Source organism: Trachypithecus francoisi, unplaced genomic scaffold, assembly GCF_009764315.1.
Source record: "Trachypithecus francoisi isolate TF-2019V2 unplaced genomic scaffold, Tfra_2.0 Lachesis_group9, whole genome shotgun sequence".
NCBI lineage: Eukaryota > Metazoa > Chordata > Mammalia > Primates > Cercopithecidae > Trachypithecus > Trachypithecus francoisi.
Window position 1 is genome coordinate 58,157,583 of NW_022681474.1, and position 19,548 is coordinate 58,177,130.

At 39.6% G+C, this 19,548-nt stretch overlaps 1 protein-coding gene across 6 annotated transcripts in view; it reads right to left on the reverse strand.

Moving 5' to 3' along the window:
- Positions 1–1,171: 1,171 nt before the first annotated feature.
- CSGALNACT2 (chondroitin sulfate N-acetylgalactosaminyltransferase 2) overlaps positions 1,172–19,548 on the reverse strand; it is a 45,337-nt gene continuing 26,960 nt past the window's right edge. For 2 of the 6 annotated variants that reach the window (XM_033209801.1, XM_033209806.1), the window contains 3 exons: positions 17,302–17,396; positions 8,680–8,761; positions 1,172–2,626 (listed from right to left, as the gene is read on the reverse strand). In XM_033209801.1, coding sequence (XP_033065692.1) covers positions 2,334–2,626; positions 8,680–8,761; positions 17,302–17,396 — 470 coding nt within the window. In that variant the 3' untranslated portion in view covers positions 1,172–2,333. Of the gene's footprint in view, positions 2,627–8,679; positions 8,762–17,301; positions 17,397–19,548 lie in introns of those variants that run through there. The other 4 variants (XM_033209802.1, XM_033209803.1, XR_004436780.1 and 1 more) reach the window with 4 other exon arrangements.

Genomic DNA, 19,548 nt, shown 5'->3' on the forward strand with positions numbered 1-19,548 from the left:
AAAACAGTCTGTTGGGAGATACGTAACTGGGAAAACTATGAAGAAAAGCAAGTAAAAACTATCACAAAAATCAGAGCATGACTATTATGGAGAGGGTGAGTGCAGGTGATCAAGAAGGGGCACAAGGGACCTGTCCCCTGGTAATGCCCCATATTTTAACCTGAATAGCTGCGGCACTGCTGTTTATTTTTAAAGTACACAATTACATGTTATGTGTAATGTTCTGTCTTTATACTTTACAACAGAAATAAATTTATCACATTTTCATTTAACTTTTGATAATAAAATACTTTATTGGTACCATTTAATAAATGTCAAAAACATATAACATTTCCATTGCTTAGCTTCCATCTTTAAACTACAAGCTAGTTTAAAAACAACAGGAACGAAAGTAAACTCATTTGATTCTCTCAAAAAACAAGCTGTAACTTACCTTTGCAAATAATTAAGTTCTCTCACTTTAAATATCATAATTCAATGGTTTTCATAATAAATAATTATAATAATACATAAAAGGAGACAGTGGCCTGAATTATTTTGCAGAGAACATTTCACATATCTTTAAAAAAATCACGGGCCGGGCGCGGTGGCTCAAGCCTGTAATCCCAGCACTTTGGGAGGCTGAGATGGGCAGATCACAAGGTCAGGAGATTGAGACCATCCTGGCTAACACGGTGAAACCCCGTCTCTACTAAAAAATACAAAAACCAGCCGGGCAAGGTGGCGGGCGCCTGTAGTCCCAGCTACTCGGGAGGCTGAGGCAGGAGAATGGTGTGAACCTGGGAGGCAGAGCTTGCAGTGAGCCGAGATCGCCCCACTGCGCTCCAGCCTGGGTGACAGAGCAAGACTTCGTATCAAAAAAAAAAAAAAAAAAAAAAAAATCACTAAACTACCACAACTTAAAATCTGTAAGAATAAATGGGTAAGAGTTATTGTAATATTGAATTAATATAGCACCTAGAATTTTGAAATTTGTAATATTTCAGATTATATGGTTTACTGAGAAAAAGAATAATGATTTTTCTTCAGTGAATTTTCAGGGGTTTTCAACATAGGTCTCTTTTAAAAGTCAAAGGTTAAAAAATTTATGCATACTAGGAATTGACCTAATGGTAACAGATCCATGTGTGACAAATAATGTAGTGCAGTCCTATGTGAATATAATTTATTCTTCACTTTGTCTCATTAATTTATACTTCAGTTAAAACATTCTATATACAAGTGATATATTTCTCTAAAACATTCCATATTTCAGATTTCCATTCAGACTATCTTCCCCTCCTCCCTTTTCTCAAATCAGAGTGATCTGGTGGCATACATTTGCTTTTTCTCTCCACAATGAAACTCTTTTTCAACTCAAAGTATTATAGTAATGCAAATACAAATGTAGCATATATTAATACATTAGAAAAAAGGATAGTAAATACATATGGATCCATGCCAAATGAGAAAATTGAAAGCAAAAACAAACAAAACCATGCTATGCTCATCTATTCTGACCCACCATGGGAAGACCCTGATGTAGATGGCTAACATAAACTAATGTTCCCAGACACAGCTAGGATCCTGTACTCCAACATAATTAAATGCTCTGTTAAAAATGTTTCCATGTTCTTTTCTGTTTGTTCAAAATAGTTTACAGCAACTCTGACTACTAATCCTGAAAATGATAATGTAATAACATTATATTTTAAATCAAGCCATAGATTCTAACCTATTTTCTACTATTACCCATTTGCTTAAAAACAGACTTTCAGGGGTGTAAGCAACAGTAAGTTAAGGAGTTTTTATTTCTACCTTTCTCTTGATTGACTGATTGGGGATTTCAGATGTGTCAATTAATTATCCTCTACTTCAGTGGAAAAGGATTCTTCGAGCTATCAAATCAAGCAGGCTGACTCAGGGGTGGCAGGTGAAGATACCTGTCCACACACTATGCTCCATCTCCTCTGTAAGAATGTGCTGCTCTCCACCCAACAGCGGCCCAGCACATTCCATCCGCTCCACCTAGATGCAATCAGGACACCATGCAATCCCACACACAGTCAGAACATGGGCACCAGGTAGAACTAACTCAAAACAACTTTTGGGACAAATGTGAGATTTCAATTTGTCAATTATTCCATAGTGCAGTATTCTCACAAAACAGAGATTTTGTGTTGAAACATTTGCTTTTTCTTCTTACATCAAGTTGAATTGCTAAAGTAATGTCAGAAAGAATATGAAAATGTAAACAAGTCTTTTCCAAAAGAGGCACTGCATCTGGAAGTAGAAGTAAGGCTAAATAAATAGTGCTGGTTTGTGGTTCACACAGTAACACATTAATTATGATTTCAACCAACAGCTTCGCTGTTTGTCCTGTATGCCTGTTTATGAAGATGCGTCTCTATTTCCTCCCTGAAGACCAGCATTCCCAGGTGGGAGTGAGAGGCCTCATTCATGGCTTTAGACTGGATGCACATGCGGTACTGCTCGGGGGGCAGCTCATCAGCACAGCGTTTTTCATGCCAGAGGTGGAAAAGACCAGGAACCGGAGTCCGAATCACAATGAGGTCACCATGTAAGTATTTTCGATAAAGATGAACATCTTCTCCACCCCAACCTTTCACTTCCATGTCAAATCCACCTGTAAGATCAAAACTGACACTATAAATATCTGCCTATTATTAGCCAGAGCACAAGGATATATATATAAATGTTTAAATGTTCTGCTTCAAAAGGGATGGGATCGTTTGGCACAAAGATAGCATGAGACACCTGGCATGGAGGAGTGACTTCCAATCACTGGAAGTTCAGTTTTGAGCTGACACTTGGACTCAAGGAGTTCAAGATTGGTTGTTGAGAGTATCAAAATGGGGTTAAATATATAAGAACACTTTGTAAATTTCACAGTCCTGTAGAAAATCTACAGAAAGTCAGAGGAGAAGAAAATACAAGTCACCTATAATCTCACCACCATTAAATTTTTATGTTTTCTTTTGTTTTTTTTTTGAGACAGGGTCTTACTCTGTCACCCAGACTGGAGTGCAGTAGTGTGATCATGGCTCACTGCAGCATCAACCTCCGTGGCTCAGGTGATCCTCCCGTCTCAGCCCCCTAAGCAGCTGGAACCACAGGAGCATGCCACCATACTCGGCTGGTTTTTTTTTTTTTTTTTGTGGGGATGTATCACCATGTTGCCCAGGCTGGTCTCAAACTCTGGGTTCAAGTGATCTACCCACTTGGCCTCCCAAAGTGCTAGATTACAGGCTTTAGCCACTGAGACCAGCCACATTTTCTATCCTTTGAGACACATGCTTTTCTGGGCTATAGAAAAACTCCCCAGAGGGGAAAAAGAAGAAAGGGCCAAGCTGGAGATAGAAATTTGAGAATGGGTCCATAGATTATTTAAAGCTATAGGAATGAATGAAATTACTGAAGGAATTGGGAAGGAAAACACGGCCTAGGTCAATACACTAAGAAATGCCAATTTCTAGAGATTAAATAGAGGTAGAGAAAGTCAGGAAAAGAGATTGAGAAGTGGCCCCAGGTGAGGGAGAAAATTCTGGAAAAGGTGCCATTGGAGTAGCCATGTGAAGAAAGTGTCTTGAGGAAGAAGTTGTCAAGTGTGTGCTATTCAGTGAAGAATTTAAAAAGAACTGACTGGACCTGGCAGCCTAAATGTTACTTACAAATTTACCCAGAACAATTTTGATAGAGTGGATGGGGCAGAAGGCTAACTGGAGTGGGCAGACCCATAAAACGGGAGACAAAGTTGAGACTATTTTCAAGCCAGGTTCAAGCTAAACGACTAACGTTTTAAAGATGCAGGGAGAATGCAAACCATAGTTTTTTGAAGAGCTAGAAAACTGATTCTTAAAAACCTAGAAAAAAATTCTTTAAGAGTGAGACTTCCAAATTAATTCTATTTTTTTAGAGACAAGGTCTCTGTCACCCAGGCTGGAGTTAAGTAGGATGATTAGAGCTCACTGTAACCTCAAATTCCTGGGTTTAAGCAATCTTCCTGCCTCAGCCTCCTGAGTACCTAGAACTACAGGTGTGTGCCACCACACCTGGCCAATTACAAAAAAATTTTGTAGAGACAGGCTTGCACGATGTTGCCCACGATGGTCTCAAACTCCTGGCCTTAAGCCCTTCTGTCTTGGCCTCTGAAAACATTAAGACTACAAGTGTTAGTCACTATGCCCTGCCATCTGTTAAACAACTTTTTTTTTTTGAGCCTCCCAAGTAGCTGGGATTACAGGCATGCACCACCACGCTCAGCTAATTTTTGTATTTTTAGTAGAGATGGGTTTTCACCATGTTGGTCAGGCTGGTCTTGAACTCCTGACCTCAGGTGATCCACCCACTTTGGCCTCCCAAAGTGCTGGGATTACAGGTGTGAGTCACTGTGCCTGGCCCGTCAAATAATTTTTATTTTTCAGAGATGTGGTCTCACTCTGTTGCCCAGGCTGGAGTACAGAGGTATAATCATAGCTTACTACAGCCTCCAACTCCTGGGCTCAAGTGATCCTTCTGCCTCAGCTCCTTAGTAAGTGGGACCACAAGTTCGAGCCACCATGCCTGGCTCCTGTCAAATAATTCTATCCCGCTTAATTTCACATCAACAGGATGGACAATAATCCGGAGATCTCTGAAAAGTATTAAACAATCAGAGCTTTACTAAATGCTATGTCTGAGACATATCAGCTTTTCTTCCTTGTAGATATAAGCTCTTAGAATATTAGAGATGGTACATATACTTAAAACAAATGGGGCATTCCCAGTTTCTGGTCTGGTATGTCTGGGGCTAAGAAGTCATCACTCCATCCTAACAAGTCAAAAGCTGAACACTGAAAAATCAACAACTCCTCTTAGGTCTCTCACAAAGAAGTGAGGTCACAGGGTAAACCGCTGCCCTCAAAACTGGTGAGACAGGCAGATACAAAGAATGCCAACTTACTGGAGCAGAAATCTCTGTGGGAACCAGTACCCAAGTAGGAAGACCCGAACTGTAATTGACAAATTGCTGGAGGCTCAGGGGAGGCAAGTCTGAGAGTTAAAAACTCCAGGGGGACCCAGTCATATTGGGACCCCCATATTCATGTGAGTTTTACCTCTAGGAGCTCTGCCAGGTCCTCGATGGTGAAGATCAGAGAAAAATCTCTTAATGCGTCCAGCAGTGGGGAAGGGGAAAAGGTAATCATTTTAAAGTATGCCACAGCATGTTGTCATATTAACAAGGCCTGTCCTTAGGAGAAGTTATTTAACTAGAGCCTAACCTGCTGGGGTTTTATCAGTGCCTAACTGACTTGGAGGAAGAAATATACCCAACTCCAGCCCCTTCTAGTCATCCTGTCCAGGAGAGGAGGGGAGATTGAGAAGCATGTGTGAAGTTCCGAGTTTGGGATACAGGATCCCTAAGAGACCGAGACTCATGGGACTACAGAACACTTCCGCTCCCTCCATACTTCACCACCACATCATCAAAGGCCTATTTATTGCAGTTCCTTTTACCCAGTATATCAAGTCCAACTTTCAACAGAAAACATGACAAGGTATACTAAAAGATAAGAAAAACACAGTATGAACAGACAGAGCATGTACCAGATCCAGATTCAGATACAGCAGGGATGTTAGAATTATCAGGCTGGGAATTTACAACAATTATGATTAATACGCTAAGGGCTCTAATGGAAAGAGCAGATAACACACAAGATGCGTAATATAAGCAGTGAGATGGAAATTCTAAGAAGGAATTTTAAAAAATGCTAGAGATCAAAAACACTGCAAAATAAATGAATGCCTTAGATGGGTTATTAGTAGACCAGACTTAGCTGAAGAAACAATCTCTGAGCTTGAGGATATAACAATAAAAATTTTCAAAACAGAAAATCAAAGAAAAAGACTGCAACTAAAATGAACAAAATATCCAAGAACTGTGGGACAACTACAAAAGATGTAACATACACATAATGGGAATACCAGGAGGAAAGGAAACAGAGAAAGGAACAGAAGCTCCAAATAAAGAGTCTAAGTTCCAAACAGGTACAGCTCTTTTTCACCCAGCCCACAGCAACAGGGTGGAGGCTCCACTTCCAGGTGTGGCCAGCTGAGAATACTGGGGGTCCTTCTGCCCCTACCCAGTGTCCTGCTCATTAGGACACAGGTGGCCACTCTGCTTAATGATAAGTATGTCACTGTCCCCATCCTCAGGGCAAAACCTCATGGATTTTTTTCCCAGGGGGAGAGGCAGTCCGTGAGAACAAACTGCTCCAAAGTTCTTCCCTAAGGAATTGACTTTATTTAAAATAGAATGTAGAGAAGTTCAGAGTTTAGAGAAGTTCCAGCCTCTTGAAAATAATGGAGATTTTGGTAGTAAGCAATTAAGAGGAGGCTGGTAACTCCAGGAGGGCAACAGCTAAACTGTAGGCCAGCTAATTTACTAGAGAGAACCACAGAGAGAGACAGTAAGAATATACCTCCCAGGGTCTGAACAAATCAAAGACTTGCTGCAAAAACTATCCCTGCAAGAGGGCCCAATTTAGTAGGGGTAGATTATGGAGCAATTTATGACCCCATTGTCAAAAACAAGACAGCACTTAGTGAACAGTCAGTGGAGTCTGATAGGAGTGATAGAGATGCTCAACAACATTAATCATAAGAAAAATTATAATCAGAGTCACAACCAATACCACATCCACTATCATGGGTGATACCAGAAACAAAAAGACAGATAACAACATGTATTAATGAGGATGTGGGGAAACTGGAACTCTTAAAACACTGCTGGTGGGAATGTAAAATGACGTAGCCACTTTGGAAAACGGTGTGGCAATTTCTCAAAAGGTCAAACACAGGGTTACCGTATTACTCAGCAACTCTACTCCTAGATATATGTCCAAGAGAATTGAAAATCTATGTCCACTCAAAAAGTTAAACACAAATGTTCACAGCAGCAGTATTTATAATAGCCAAAAAGCAGAAACAACTCAAATGCATATAAACTGACAAATGGAGAAACAAAATGTGGTATAACCACACAATAGAACATTTTCTATAAAAAGGAATGAAGTACCTAACACACGTCACAACATGGAAGAACTTTGAAAACATCATGTGAGTGAAAGAAGCCAGTCATAAAAGGCCATATATTGTATAATTTGCTTTCTATTAAATTCCCAGAAGAGGCAAATCTATAGGAAGTAGACTTGTAGATGCCTAGGTTTGGGGGAAAAGAGGGTTGGTGGGATATGAGGAGTGATTGTTAATGGGTATGGGGTTTCTTTTTGGGGTTATAATGCTCTAAATTTGATGGTGGTGATAGCTACATGACTTGGTTAACTGTACATTTTAAATTGGTAAATTTTATGATATGTAAATTATATCTCAATAAAACTGTCATAAAAGAGATACGAAACTCAAAGCATTTAAGATACTGCTGAAAAAAATGTACACAAATCTATTTTTGAGGAATAGTGAAATGCTTCTTGCTTAACTAAGCAAGAAATCAAGGAAAAAAGCATCAGTTTAATTTAATGCCCCTTTTATTGTTATTTCCTGATTTTCCATTATTCACGTGTTACAGTGATAAGGAGACAAGGTGGGGGGAATTTCCAAAACAAAAGGTTGATTATAAAAACGAATGTGATATGGACCTAGAATGTATATAAAATACATTCTATGACTTCTATGCTGTAGAAAGGTAGCTAGCCCTAAATGAATCAGAAGACATGGAATTAGGTTTCAGCCTGCTTTATTAAACTATTCTTTGACACTTTATTTTTTGATGGGTAAGACTGAAGCTGGGGGCTGGGCATGGTGGCTCATGCCTGTAATCCCAGCACTTTGGGAGGGCAAGGTGGGCAGATCGCTTGAGCCCAGGAGTTCAAGACCAGCCTAGGCAATATAATGAAACTCCACCTCTACAAAACAAATACAAAAATTAACTGGGTGTGGCGGTGCATGCCTGTGGTCACAGCTACTTAGGGATTGAGGTGAGAGGATCGCTTGAGCCTGGGAGACAGAGGCTGCAGTGAGCCAAGATCGCGCCACTGCACTTCAACCTGGACAACAGAGGAGCACCCCGTCTCAAAAAAAAAAAAAAAAAGAAAGAAAGAAAGACTGAAGCTGGCGTGGAGGATGGTTGGAACAAATGATTCATGGGCCATCTTTAGACTTAGGGGAATGCACGACTAAGGTGTGATTCCAAGACGCTAACTCCAATCAGTGCTAGAGAGAGCAGGTCTTCTTTCATTTGTATTAAATACTGGGATTTTGTGTAACAGTTCACTAGACAAGTAAAGGAGGTTTCATCTCAAAAAACTGTGAAAGTCCTTGGTTTAGACAACCAAGATTACTTCCAACTGTAACAACCCACGGGCAGAACAGTAAAGTTATAGAGAAAGCTTTTGTAAGAGTACCCTAAACAACTGCAAATACAGGTAACAAGTTAAACAGATATTTTTAAAAACAAGTGTTTTGATTTTAAAAGCACAGTATTATACTTTATGACCTTTTTTCCTAGTCAAAACATTAATTATAAACTTACTTTGCCTTTTGTATATCCAGTTTCTCTTTTCAGCTAACCTTAGACACTCATAATTTAGTAGGAAAACACTCAGATCTGAGAACTTTTAGCAAAATACCATTAAGTCTGGAATAAATAAAGTCCTATCCTTAAATGTAAAGTATACTTACCAATGGTCAGGAAATCTGATCGATACTGACAAGTCATTCCAAAGCCAAAATCTCGCCAAAAGCCAGAATCCTTTTTATGAACCTTAGTTAAAAAAAAAAAAAATCAATTTAATTCCATAAGCAGAAGTTTTAATCAATGATGAAACAAATTATTTTCTAATGTATACTTTTTTCCTGTCATTTATGTGACTGATTAAGGATCACATGCACTTATGTTATTAAATCTTTACAAAACAAATAAAAATAGAACTCAAAGCCTGTACAAGGTGCAAGCTGAGGTTACTAATAATTAGTGCAGTGCCTGACTTCAAGGGGCTTACATTCTAGGACAACAGTTGTATAAACAAATTGTAACATACATGATCAGCCTTACACAGTAGACCTTTTCTGGTGCCTACCCAGCATCCATTCCCCCAGCCCCCTTCCTGATTGGTATAGTTTTGTTCTGGTAATTACCTGGCCCTGGGCAGCCCATGAATTCTGGGAAGCTGCTGTCACCAGTAGATTCACAGTGGGCCATGAGTCTCTATACTACTAGTGAGACAGTCTTCCCCACTTACCATAGGAACTGGCTCACTAATAGGTACTTGAAAAAAATCAGGCCAAGTAGGTAAACCAGGGGGGTTGTTGGGAACTTTGGAAAACAAAGCTCCCTAGAAAGGACACTTGGTCGTAGGGCAGGGTCAGCAAACGATGTCCTCTGGCTAAATCTGGCCTGCTGCCTGCTTTTGTAAATAATTTTAGCGGAACGTAGTTGTGCTGATCTGTTTACAAATTGTCTATGGGTGCTTTCACAGTGCAGTGGCAGAGCTGAATAGTTGCAGCAGAACTGTATGGCCTATAAAGATTAAAATATTTCTTATCTGGCTCTCTACAGAAAACGTTTGTTGACCTCTAGTGCAGGATGCAGCTATGAAGCTTGGAACTGCCAAAGTCCTTTTCTACCATGCGAGAAACCAGCTTTAATATGAAGCTGTCACCACTGAAGTCTAAGTAGAGAAAGAAATATAAAACCAGGGCATTGATGACACTGAGTCCTTGGAATCACTTCTACTTACAAGTTGAAACCTGATAAACCTCTTTTATTTTATTCATACTTTCAACAAGTGTTTAATCTTTTGGATATGGTTCTAGTAACTGGGGCTTAGCAGTGAACAGAGGTGACAAAGTCCCTGCCATCAAAGCACCTTTGTTTGGGTGGAAAAATAGTAAATAAATAAATATACATTTTAGGTGGTGATACATGCTACAAAGAAAAGAGGCAACAGCTATAACTAGGGATGGAAAGTTGCTAGTGTATGCTACTGTGGTATGTACAGAAAGCAAAATAGTGTATGGATGTGGAATGTGGAAAAGATTTAGGTCAGAGACTTCACAGAAGTCCCCAAGTGATTGAATGGGCAGGAGTGGGGAGTGAAGGAGAAGGATCAACCAAGATGACAGCAGGTTTCTGTCCTGAACGGTGGTGCCATCACCAAGATGAAGCCCAGGGGAAGGGGCAGCCCAGAGAGGAGGAACAACATGGAGTTGGTTCTGGCCATAATGAATCTGAGTGATCTGTATGTCCCCTACACAGAAATTCCCACAGATAGCAGGAATATCAAGGTCTGTAGAGGGGACAAATTTTGAGAAGAGTGGGCACAGCCTGAAACTGCTGCTGTACAGAATAGGAGACTCAACAGGAAAACATAGAATGAACCAGGCAGCCCTGAGGGCTCAGTTCAGACTGGAGCTGATGGATGAGGTTGGCATTTTTCTTTTCCATTTGTTTTTCTTTGAGCTGAGGGGGAGAACTTCTTCCCCTTCTAGAATGCAAAGCTCCCTGAGGGGAGGACTTGTGGATTCTGTTCATTGCTGTATCCCTAGCACCTAGAACAATGCAAGGCACATGGCAAGCTTTCAATAAATACATGTTGAATAAATAAATATAGAGAGAGACAAAACTTTAGTGGCAAAATTATGACTAGACTCTATTATTATTATTTTGAGATAGAGTCTCACTCTGTTGCCCAGACTGGATTGCAGTGGCACAATCTTGGCTCACTACAACCTCCACCTCCTGGGTTCAAGCGATTTCCGTGCCTCAGTCTGCTGAACAGCTGGGATTACAGGTGTGCGCCACCACACCTGGCTAATTTTGGTATTTATAGTAGTGACGGGGTTTCACTATGTTGGCCAGGCTGGTATCGAACTCTTGCCCTCTGGTGATCCACCCGCCTCGGCTTCCCAAATTGCTGGGATTACACATGTAAGCCACCACTCCTGTCTCTAATATTCTTATCTCTTTGTTAAAATATAACTGTGATACAAAGTATTAAAAAGCAAAACACCTACTTTGACATCTCTACATCATGCCAATTCTGATTTTATAAGTACTATAACTTTGTAACTTAGTTTCTCTAAAAATTCTTCAAATATTATCAGACTTGGAGAAAGGAATCATTGGTTTTGTTTGATTTTTAAAGTAACACATTTTCACAGAGGAAAGTATAAGGAAACTCAAATTGTCCATAATCCTCATTGTTAATATTTTCTTGCACTGTTTTATCTGGCCTCCTAAGCATGTGGGAGATGCAGTTATCCACACATAACCTAGATACCTAAGCCTTGGCCTCTCACAGAATGCCAGATCCCTGAAGCCAACTAGCCACTTGGCACCTCCCCTTGGATGTTTGATAAACAACACATGCCTACTATGGCTCCAGTTGAATCCTGATCTCTCCTCTCCCATTCCTTGCCTTTACTCATTTCCTACATCTAATCCAACAGCAAGCTCTGTCAGCCCTGTCTCTGAATCATATCCAAACCTTTCTCCGTAATTGTAATACACTGTCGCCCAAGCCACAATCATCTCCAGCCAGAGCAACACACAATCCATTCTCCCTGCAAAGGCTTTCCAATACACTTAGCATAAAATCCCAACGCCTTCTAGAGGCTTAACAAGCTCTACATGCTCTGGCCCAGCTATATGCCCCTCACCGGCTGTGCTCCAAACACCCTAGGAAACCCAGTAGCTGTTCTTTCTGCCTGAAACCACTATCCTCCAATCACAGCCTAGCTGGTTCTTTCCTGTTCTTTGGACAGCTCTGCTCAGCTTCATCTCAGAAATGTCTTTCTGACCAAACAAGTCACAGAAACCACGGAGTCAGTCTTGGCAACTCAGTCTGTTTTAATGATCCATATGGCACGTATTATCTGATTTTACTTTCTGTCACCTCCTAATAAATAAAGGTCCTCATGAGCAATAGCCGTATCTGTTAGGGTCTAGATGTCAGGGTGCCAGTGGTGGATAACGCCTGGCATCAAAGGGACCCTCAATATTTGATGAATTAATATAACAGAGGCAGTGTGTGCAGTGGACAGGAGTGGAGGCTGTGGAGCCATATCACCCGGGCTCCTGGGCCTACCCAGGTCAGTGTGCACTTGGGACAGGCACTCGACTGCAGCACAGCTGTGACAAAGGGGGCAGTAATAGTACATACCTCAGAGGTTGTTAGGAGGATTAAATGATTAATGTGTAGGCAAAACAGAACAAGTACCCTGCACATAGTAAGGGGTTCATAAAAATATTAGCTATTATCATCATTCAAATGTTACCTAAAATATAGATAAGCTATTTCCCACTTTTTAGCTTTACAGTTTCCTCTACATTTACATTGCTGTATTTACATTTCACATTTTCCTCGATATGCAATATCCACCACAGAATGCACCAGAATTCAATTTATCCTTTTATTATTAGTTTTGCTTGCTTTTAATGTTATCAATTTATGCATATTACTATCGTGTAGCTTGATTATTTCCCCACGAGAGATTGCTGGGAGTGGAAATTACTGGATTGGAGGGATGAATCTGTTTAGAACTCGACCCAGAGAACTGGCCTGAATCCCCAACAGGAGCGATGGAGGAGCTCCCATCCCCCAGCCTTGCTCGCATGGCGTTCCTTTTTAAAAGCAGTGACCTAACAGCAGAAAAAAAGCATTATACTGCTGTTTTAATTTATTCCTAGTAAGGCTGACTATTTAAATGTGGTGAAACTAGAACTTGAAGTGCTTAAACTTAAGTTGCTATGCAACACCTAGAATGAATTGGCATTCAAATCATTCTTCTCCTACAACCCTCCAAGCCAGGCAAGAATATTAGCATGCTTTGGCCGGGTGGGGTGGCTCATGCCTATAATCCCAACACTTTGGGAGGCAGAGGCCAGCAGAGCACAAGGTCAGGAGTTAGAGACCAGTCTGGCCAACATGGTGAAACCCCGTCTCTACTAAAAAAGCAAAAATTAGCCGGGCGTGGTGGTGTGCGAATATAATCCCAGCTACTTGGGAGGCTGAGGCAGGAGAAACTGGAAGGCAGAGTTTGCAGTGAGCTGAGATCGCACCACTGCACTCCAGGCTGGGCAACAAGAGCGAAACTCCGTCTCCAAAAAAAAAGTATTAGCAAGCTTTTACATTCCCTTCACACTTATATGTTGACTTTATTTACCTCTTCTTGTTTGCTTTCAATTAATATGTAACCTTTTATTTTGGAATAATTTTAGATTTACAGAGAAGCTGGAAAACAGTAAAGAGAGTTTCCGTATACCCCAATCCAGTTTTAGCTTCCCCTAATGTTATTATCTTACACTGTTGTGGTACATTTGTCAAAACTAAGGAACCATCATTGCTATATTAACTATTTAACTCAACTCCAGACTTTATTTGGATTTCACCAGCTTTCCCTCTTTTTTTCTATTCCAGGACGTAGTCCAGGGCACCACATTGCATTTGGTTGTCATGTCTCCTTAGTCTCCTCTTGGCTATGATGGTTCCTCCGTCTTCCTTGTTTTTGATGACCCTGACAGTTTTGAGGAAGAATGGTCAGGTATTTTGTACAATGCTCCTCAATGTGGGCTTGCTGTAGCTTTCCCTGTGACTGGACTGGGGTTCTACGTTTTTGGAAGAGGACTGCGAGCTAAAGTGTTCTCATTATATCATGTCAGGGGTACATGGTATCACTTGGTTAAGGTGTCTGCTGGGTTTCTCCTTTGAAAAGTTTGTTTTTTCTTTCCATACTATATTCTTTGAAAGTGAGTCCCCTAGTTCCACCTACTGGAAGAGGTGGAAGTTAAATGGAATTCTGTAAGGAAGATTTATCTTTTCTTTCCTATCTAGTCTAGTCATTTAATATTTATCTGCTCATTCACTTACTCATTTATATCTGTATAGACTCATGGCTATTTATTTGATGCTTTGGGTTATAATCCAGGTCATTATTCAGGTTGTTCCAGTTTGGGCACTGGGAGCTCTTTCTGTTGGCTCCTGTATCCCTTTGACACACTCCCATCTTTTTGTTGAGTGCTTTCTTACTTTCTGGCGCTGTAAGATGCTCCAGGGTCTTCCTGTATATTTTTTGCCCCTGCCCTGGAATCAACCATTTCTCCGTGGACCTCTGGCTCCTTTGATTGGAGAACAGTATTAGAAACTAAGATCTGGAAGCTGAGTGTGCTTGTTACTATTAGGGTGTCACTGGTTCTAGGCCCTTTCAGCTGACAGCCAGGTAATACACACATAAGTATACCATGCACATAACCCTCTGACATCTTAATCCCAAATTGCTATTAATTGCCTTTTTATTATGTCAACATAACTATTTACACTATTACATCAACAAATGTTTAGACTTAATTTTTTTGTTGTTCACCACTATTTATTCTCAAGTCCTCCTCTCTCAATGTATACATTTATCATTTTGCTGGACTTGATTAAAAAGATCTGTGAGAAATAAATTCTGAGTCCTTGAAAGCTCAAAAATGTCTATTTTGTCCTAAAATAGTAGGTCAAATATTAATTCTAGAATCAAAGTTACTTTTCCTCAGGATTTTCATAGTATTGCTTTATTGTTTTCTAACACCAGTGTTGTCAAAAAGAAGGCGAATGTCAATCTGATTGTTACTCCTTTGTGAACAAGCTGGGTTTAGATATTTTTAGTGTCTCTGGAAGCTATTAGAATTGTCCCTTTACTGTTGTTCTCCAAACACCAGAAGATTTGTTTCTGCTTAGCTCTGGAAACTTTTCTTCCATTTCCTCCACTCAATATTCTCCCTTTTCTGAACTCCTATTAATAATTTGGGAGCTTCTGGCTTGATTCTCCTTGTCTCAATTTTTCTCTCATGTTGTCTCGTGAACTTTACGTGTTCAGTTGGCTTGTCTTCCAGTTTACAAATTTGGCTCACCTGTAACCATTCTGCTATTCAGACCATTTACTGATTTTTAAAATATTTTCACAATTCCCAAATTCTGATTTTTTAAAGCAACAAATCCTGTTTTATGAACTTAACATTTTCTCTAATCTCCCTAAAGATATATTTTAAAATTGCTTTCTGTTTGTATTCATATACTCATGTGTTAATTTTTCTGTGTATTAACACTTGGTCCCTCTTTCACACTATTGTTTTTCCTCAAATGTTTGGTTAGTCTTGGTTAATTGCTACTCATTTTTGTTTCAAGTATTGTTCGGAAGTCCACGGCTGTTAGCTAAGATTAAATGGCCTATCTCCAATCACAGTCAAGGAAGGCAGAACAGGGTCTCAGGGGGAAGGTGCTAACAGTAGCTCACTTTTGTAGTCTAGGGGCTCCCTAGCCACCCCGACCAGCCTCTCCAGCTCCAGGGACCACACGCACTGTCTTTGACTGAGGGTCAATCCCTGTGATGTCTGCTTCTCAGCACACCTAGAGAAGCATGTTTACTCCAGGCTCCCTCCATTCTGTCTGCCATGAGCTCAGAGGATACAAAGCAGCCCCATCTTCACTCACTGTTCTCTTGAACACGTTCTAGTCTGTTCTCTCCTCCAGAAATCTTATGCTGCTATCGTCTTACAGAAAGTTCTCAAAACTTATGGCTGCTAACACCTTCTCTCATTTTCCAGTACTAATGTACTCTTTTCTTCAGAATAATTCACTGTCAGATACGGCACATGTGGTTGCTGTTTGCCATTTTGAACCTATTTATATTTATATTCATAATACTGGCCTACAGATAAGATAGAGGGGTGTGTGTGTGTGTGTGTCTGTGTGTACTATGCCAAGTGTTGCTATCAAGATAATGGTGGCCTCATAAAATATGTTAAGTACATCATATGGTGCTAATATTACCTGCTCTTTGAGAGTTTGGAAAAGCTCATAAATTAAAACATTGTATTTATGTACCTACAGGGTAACTTTTTGATAACTGTTTTTTAAATGGCTCTTAATTTCTTCAGAGCTTCCACCTCTTTGGTTTTGTTTTTTTGAGACGGAGTCTCGCTCTGTCGCCCAGGCTGGAGTGCAATGGTGTGATCTTGGCTCACTGCAACCTCCGCCTCCCAGGTTCAAGCGATTCTTTTGCTTCAGTCTCCCGAGTAGGTGGGACTACAGGCTTGTGCTACCACGCCTGGCTAATTTTTGTATTTTTAATAGAGACGGGGTTTCACCATATTGGTCAGGCTGGTCTCGAACTCCTGACCTTGTGATCTGCCTGCCTTGGCCTCCCAAAGTGCTGGGATTATAGGCGTGAGCCACCATGCCCGGCCCACTTCCACCTCTTTTATTCATAAAATACTAACATGAACTTAGCCTGTGTTCATATTTTATAAATTTTCAAATCTTTCATTTTATTTAGAATTTAGAAAACTTACCCTATAAAATTGATTTATCTCAATGTTTTCACATTCTAATTTCCAATGTTTTCCTTTTTACCCAAAATGTGTCTACCTTATGATTGTATTTTTTGTACATAAACATAAGCTTCTATATTTCTCAATCTATTTTTGTTTTATTAACTTCTGCTTTATCTTTATTGCTTTCCTTGAAGTTATTTTTCGTTTTTTTTAAACATCTTAAAGTGACTTCTTAATCATTTCTACTTTTTCTTAGTATTAACAATAAAGGATTACGCTAAAAGCAATTTGGTATTCTGGACTCGATTCTGAAACAGAAAAGGACGTTAGTAGAAAAACTGGTGTAATCCTAAGTACTTAGCAGTAACTTACCAATATTAATTTCTTCACTTTGACAAATGCACCATGGTTACATAAGATGTTAGCATTAGAGGAAACTGGGTGAAGTATGGAACTCTCTATACTATCTTTGCAACTTCTCTAAATCTAAATTATTACAAAATAATGTTTAAACATTTAAAAAAGCTTACATAAGATTAGCTTTGGCAATAACTGTAAGTTTTGATATATGGCATTTATATTCCATGACTTTCCAAGTAATTTACCAGAGTATACTATTCTCTCTTATTTAGCAGAGTAGATTTATATTTCTAGTTAGTAGAGTTTTTAAAATCAAATTTTTAGTATTAGTAAAAATAAGCTGGCAGAAATGACTGTACAATTTCCACATTCTGGGACATGAGGTTTTCCTTTATGACCTAAACTCTGCTCCCCTTACACTTAATTCTGAAGCAATAAATGTGAAAAGCATTTTATTGGGGGTATAAAGAGGAACTATGGAAATGTGTTTACAATAACTACAGTTTTTCTTTAACACTTTGCTCATGGGAATACAGTTTTTTACTGAAACTTTGTTTTCTACTTACACAACAAACATCTAGAAAAGATCTTAGAGTCTTTCATAACTGAAAATGTGAAAGTCTCACCAGCTGCTGCTCCACAGGTGGTGGCACTTCCTGGTTGGCATAAACAATGGCAGGATTGTAAAGACTGAACACCACAGGGTAAAACACCTTCTTACCTACAAATTAAAATATAGGTTTGTAACATACAAAGAAGTTATGAAGAACTGTTCCTTGTTGCAATATATATTAAGCTTTATCAAAGTCTTTCTTATCATAGAAGATGATTTTATCTATATTTTTAAATATTCAGGCTACAGAACATCATGTTAATTTGATGAATATCATGATGATTTTGTAACATATCAGTAGGTTCACTACAACCTTACAAAAGAACAGAGGAAAAAACAAACTAAAGGGTGCTTCACATTTATTCCCTTTGACTTTGGGGAGATGTGTATTCATTACCTGAGTCATTTATTACTCATTATTTCATCTAATCAGTAGTAATAAATGTAGATTAACCTCTGATAATCACTATGAAACTTAGAAATGTCTGTTAAATCCACCCTTCAAAAATGAATCATTAGAAAGAGTAAATTCAAAAAAAACTGTACAATGAATAGACATGCAGAGAATAATTAAAATATAGAAAAAATCTGAACCAAAATCTGGAACAGTCAAGAAGACAAGGAATAAAATTACTTGATATAATAGCCCTTGAGAAGACCCTGTCATCAGCATTCAAACTGACTGATCTAAAAGGACCATAAAGGCTAACTAGACCATCTCCCTCAGTAGAGTATGGCTGGCTTCAATCACATGTGATCACATGAAGTGTTCAGTGATTGTCAGGAAGTGTGGGAGTAACATGGGATCTTTTTATTACAAGATCCCTAGCAGATGTTCATTCTACCATTGTTCAAATACATTTAGGGATGGGTAGCTCAATTTTCCAGAGGCAAATCTATTTCTGGATATAAAATATTTCTTTTAAACTAAGCAAATATGTCTCCTTCAACTTTCACATTTTGCATTTCATGCTGTAAAATAAACCTAACCTTCATTTATTCATTAGGTTCAGAGAGTTCCTGAAAACTCTCTCTAATCTAATTAATAAGAAGGCAATCATTTGCATATGAATAGTTCCACATTAAAAAAAAATTTGCTATTAGATTTTAAAAATTTTTTTTATTTTTATTTTTTGGGATGGAGTCTTGCTCTGTTGCCCAGGCTGGCGATCTCAGCTCATTGCAACCTCCGCCTCCCAGGTTCAAGCAGTTCTTCTGCCTCAGCCTCGCGAGTAGCTGGGATTACAGGAGCAAGCCACCATGCTCAGCAAATTGTGTATTTTTAACAGAGACGGGGTTTCACCATGTTGGCCAGGCTGGTCTCGAACTCCTGACCTCAGCTGATCCGCCTGCCTCGGCCTCCCAAAGTGCTGGGATTATAGACATGAGCCACCACACCCGGCCTCTTTAATACTTTTAATTCTTTTAAATGAGCTAAAAAGCATTTAGCCACTGTGCCCAGCCAAAAATTTTATTTTTAAAGATGAGGTCTCGCTATGTTGCCCAGGCTGGTCTTGAACTCCTGCGCACAAGTGCTCCTCCTGTCTCAGACTGCCAAGGTGCTGGGATTAAGGTGTGAGCTACTGTGCTCAACAGCGCCCCCACAATGTTTTTCTAATTGACTAATAAAAATGGTGTACAACATGATGTTTTGCTACATTCATATATTGTGAAATGACTAAATCAAGCTAATAACCATATCCATCACCTCACACAATTAACATTTTTTTTTGGTGGTAAGAACATTTTTTTAATGCTACTGGCTTAGCAATTTGTAAGTATACAATATATTATTATTAACTACAGTCACGTTTGTATAATAGATTTCCTAAACTTACTCATCCTGCTGAGATTCTTTAATGCTTTTTTTTTTTTTTTTTTGAGATGGAGTGTCGCCCTGTCATCCAGGCTGGAGTGCAGTGGTGCGATCTCGGCTCACTGCAAGCTCTGTTCCCTCAGCTCACGCCATTTTCCTGCCTCAGCCTCCTGAGTAGCTGGGACTACAGGAGCCCACCACCACGCCCGGCTAACTTTTTTTGTATTTTTAGTAGAGACGGGGTTTCACCGTGTTAGCCAGGATGGTCTCGATCTCCTGACCTCATGATCCGCCCACCTCAGCCTTCCAAAGTGGCAGGATTACAGGCGTGAGCCACAGCGCCTGGCCTCTTTAATACTTTAAATTTTTTTTTTGTTTTTTTTTGTTTTTTTTTTGAGGCGGAGTCTCGCTCTGTCGCCCGGACTGGAGTGCAGTGGCCGGATC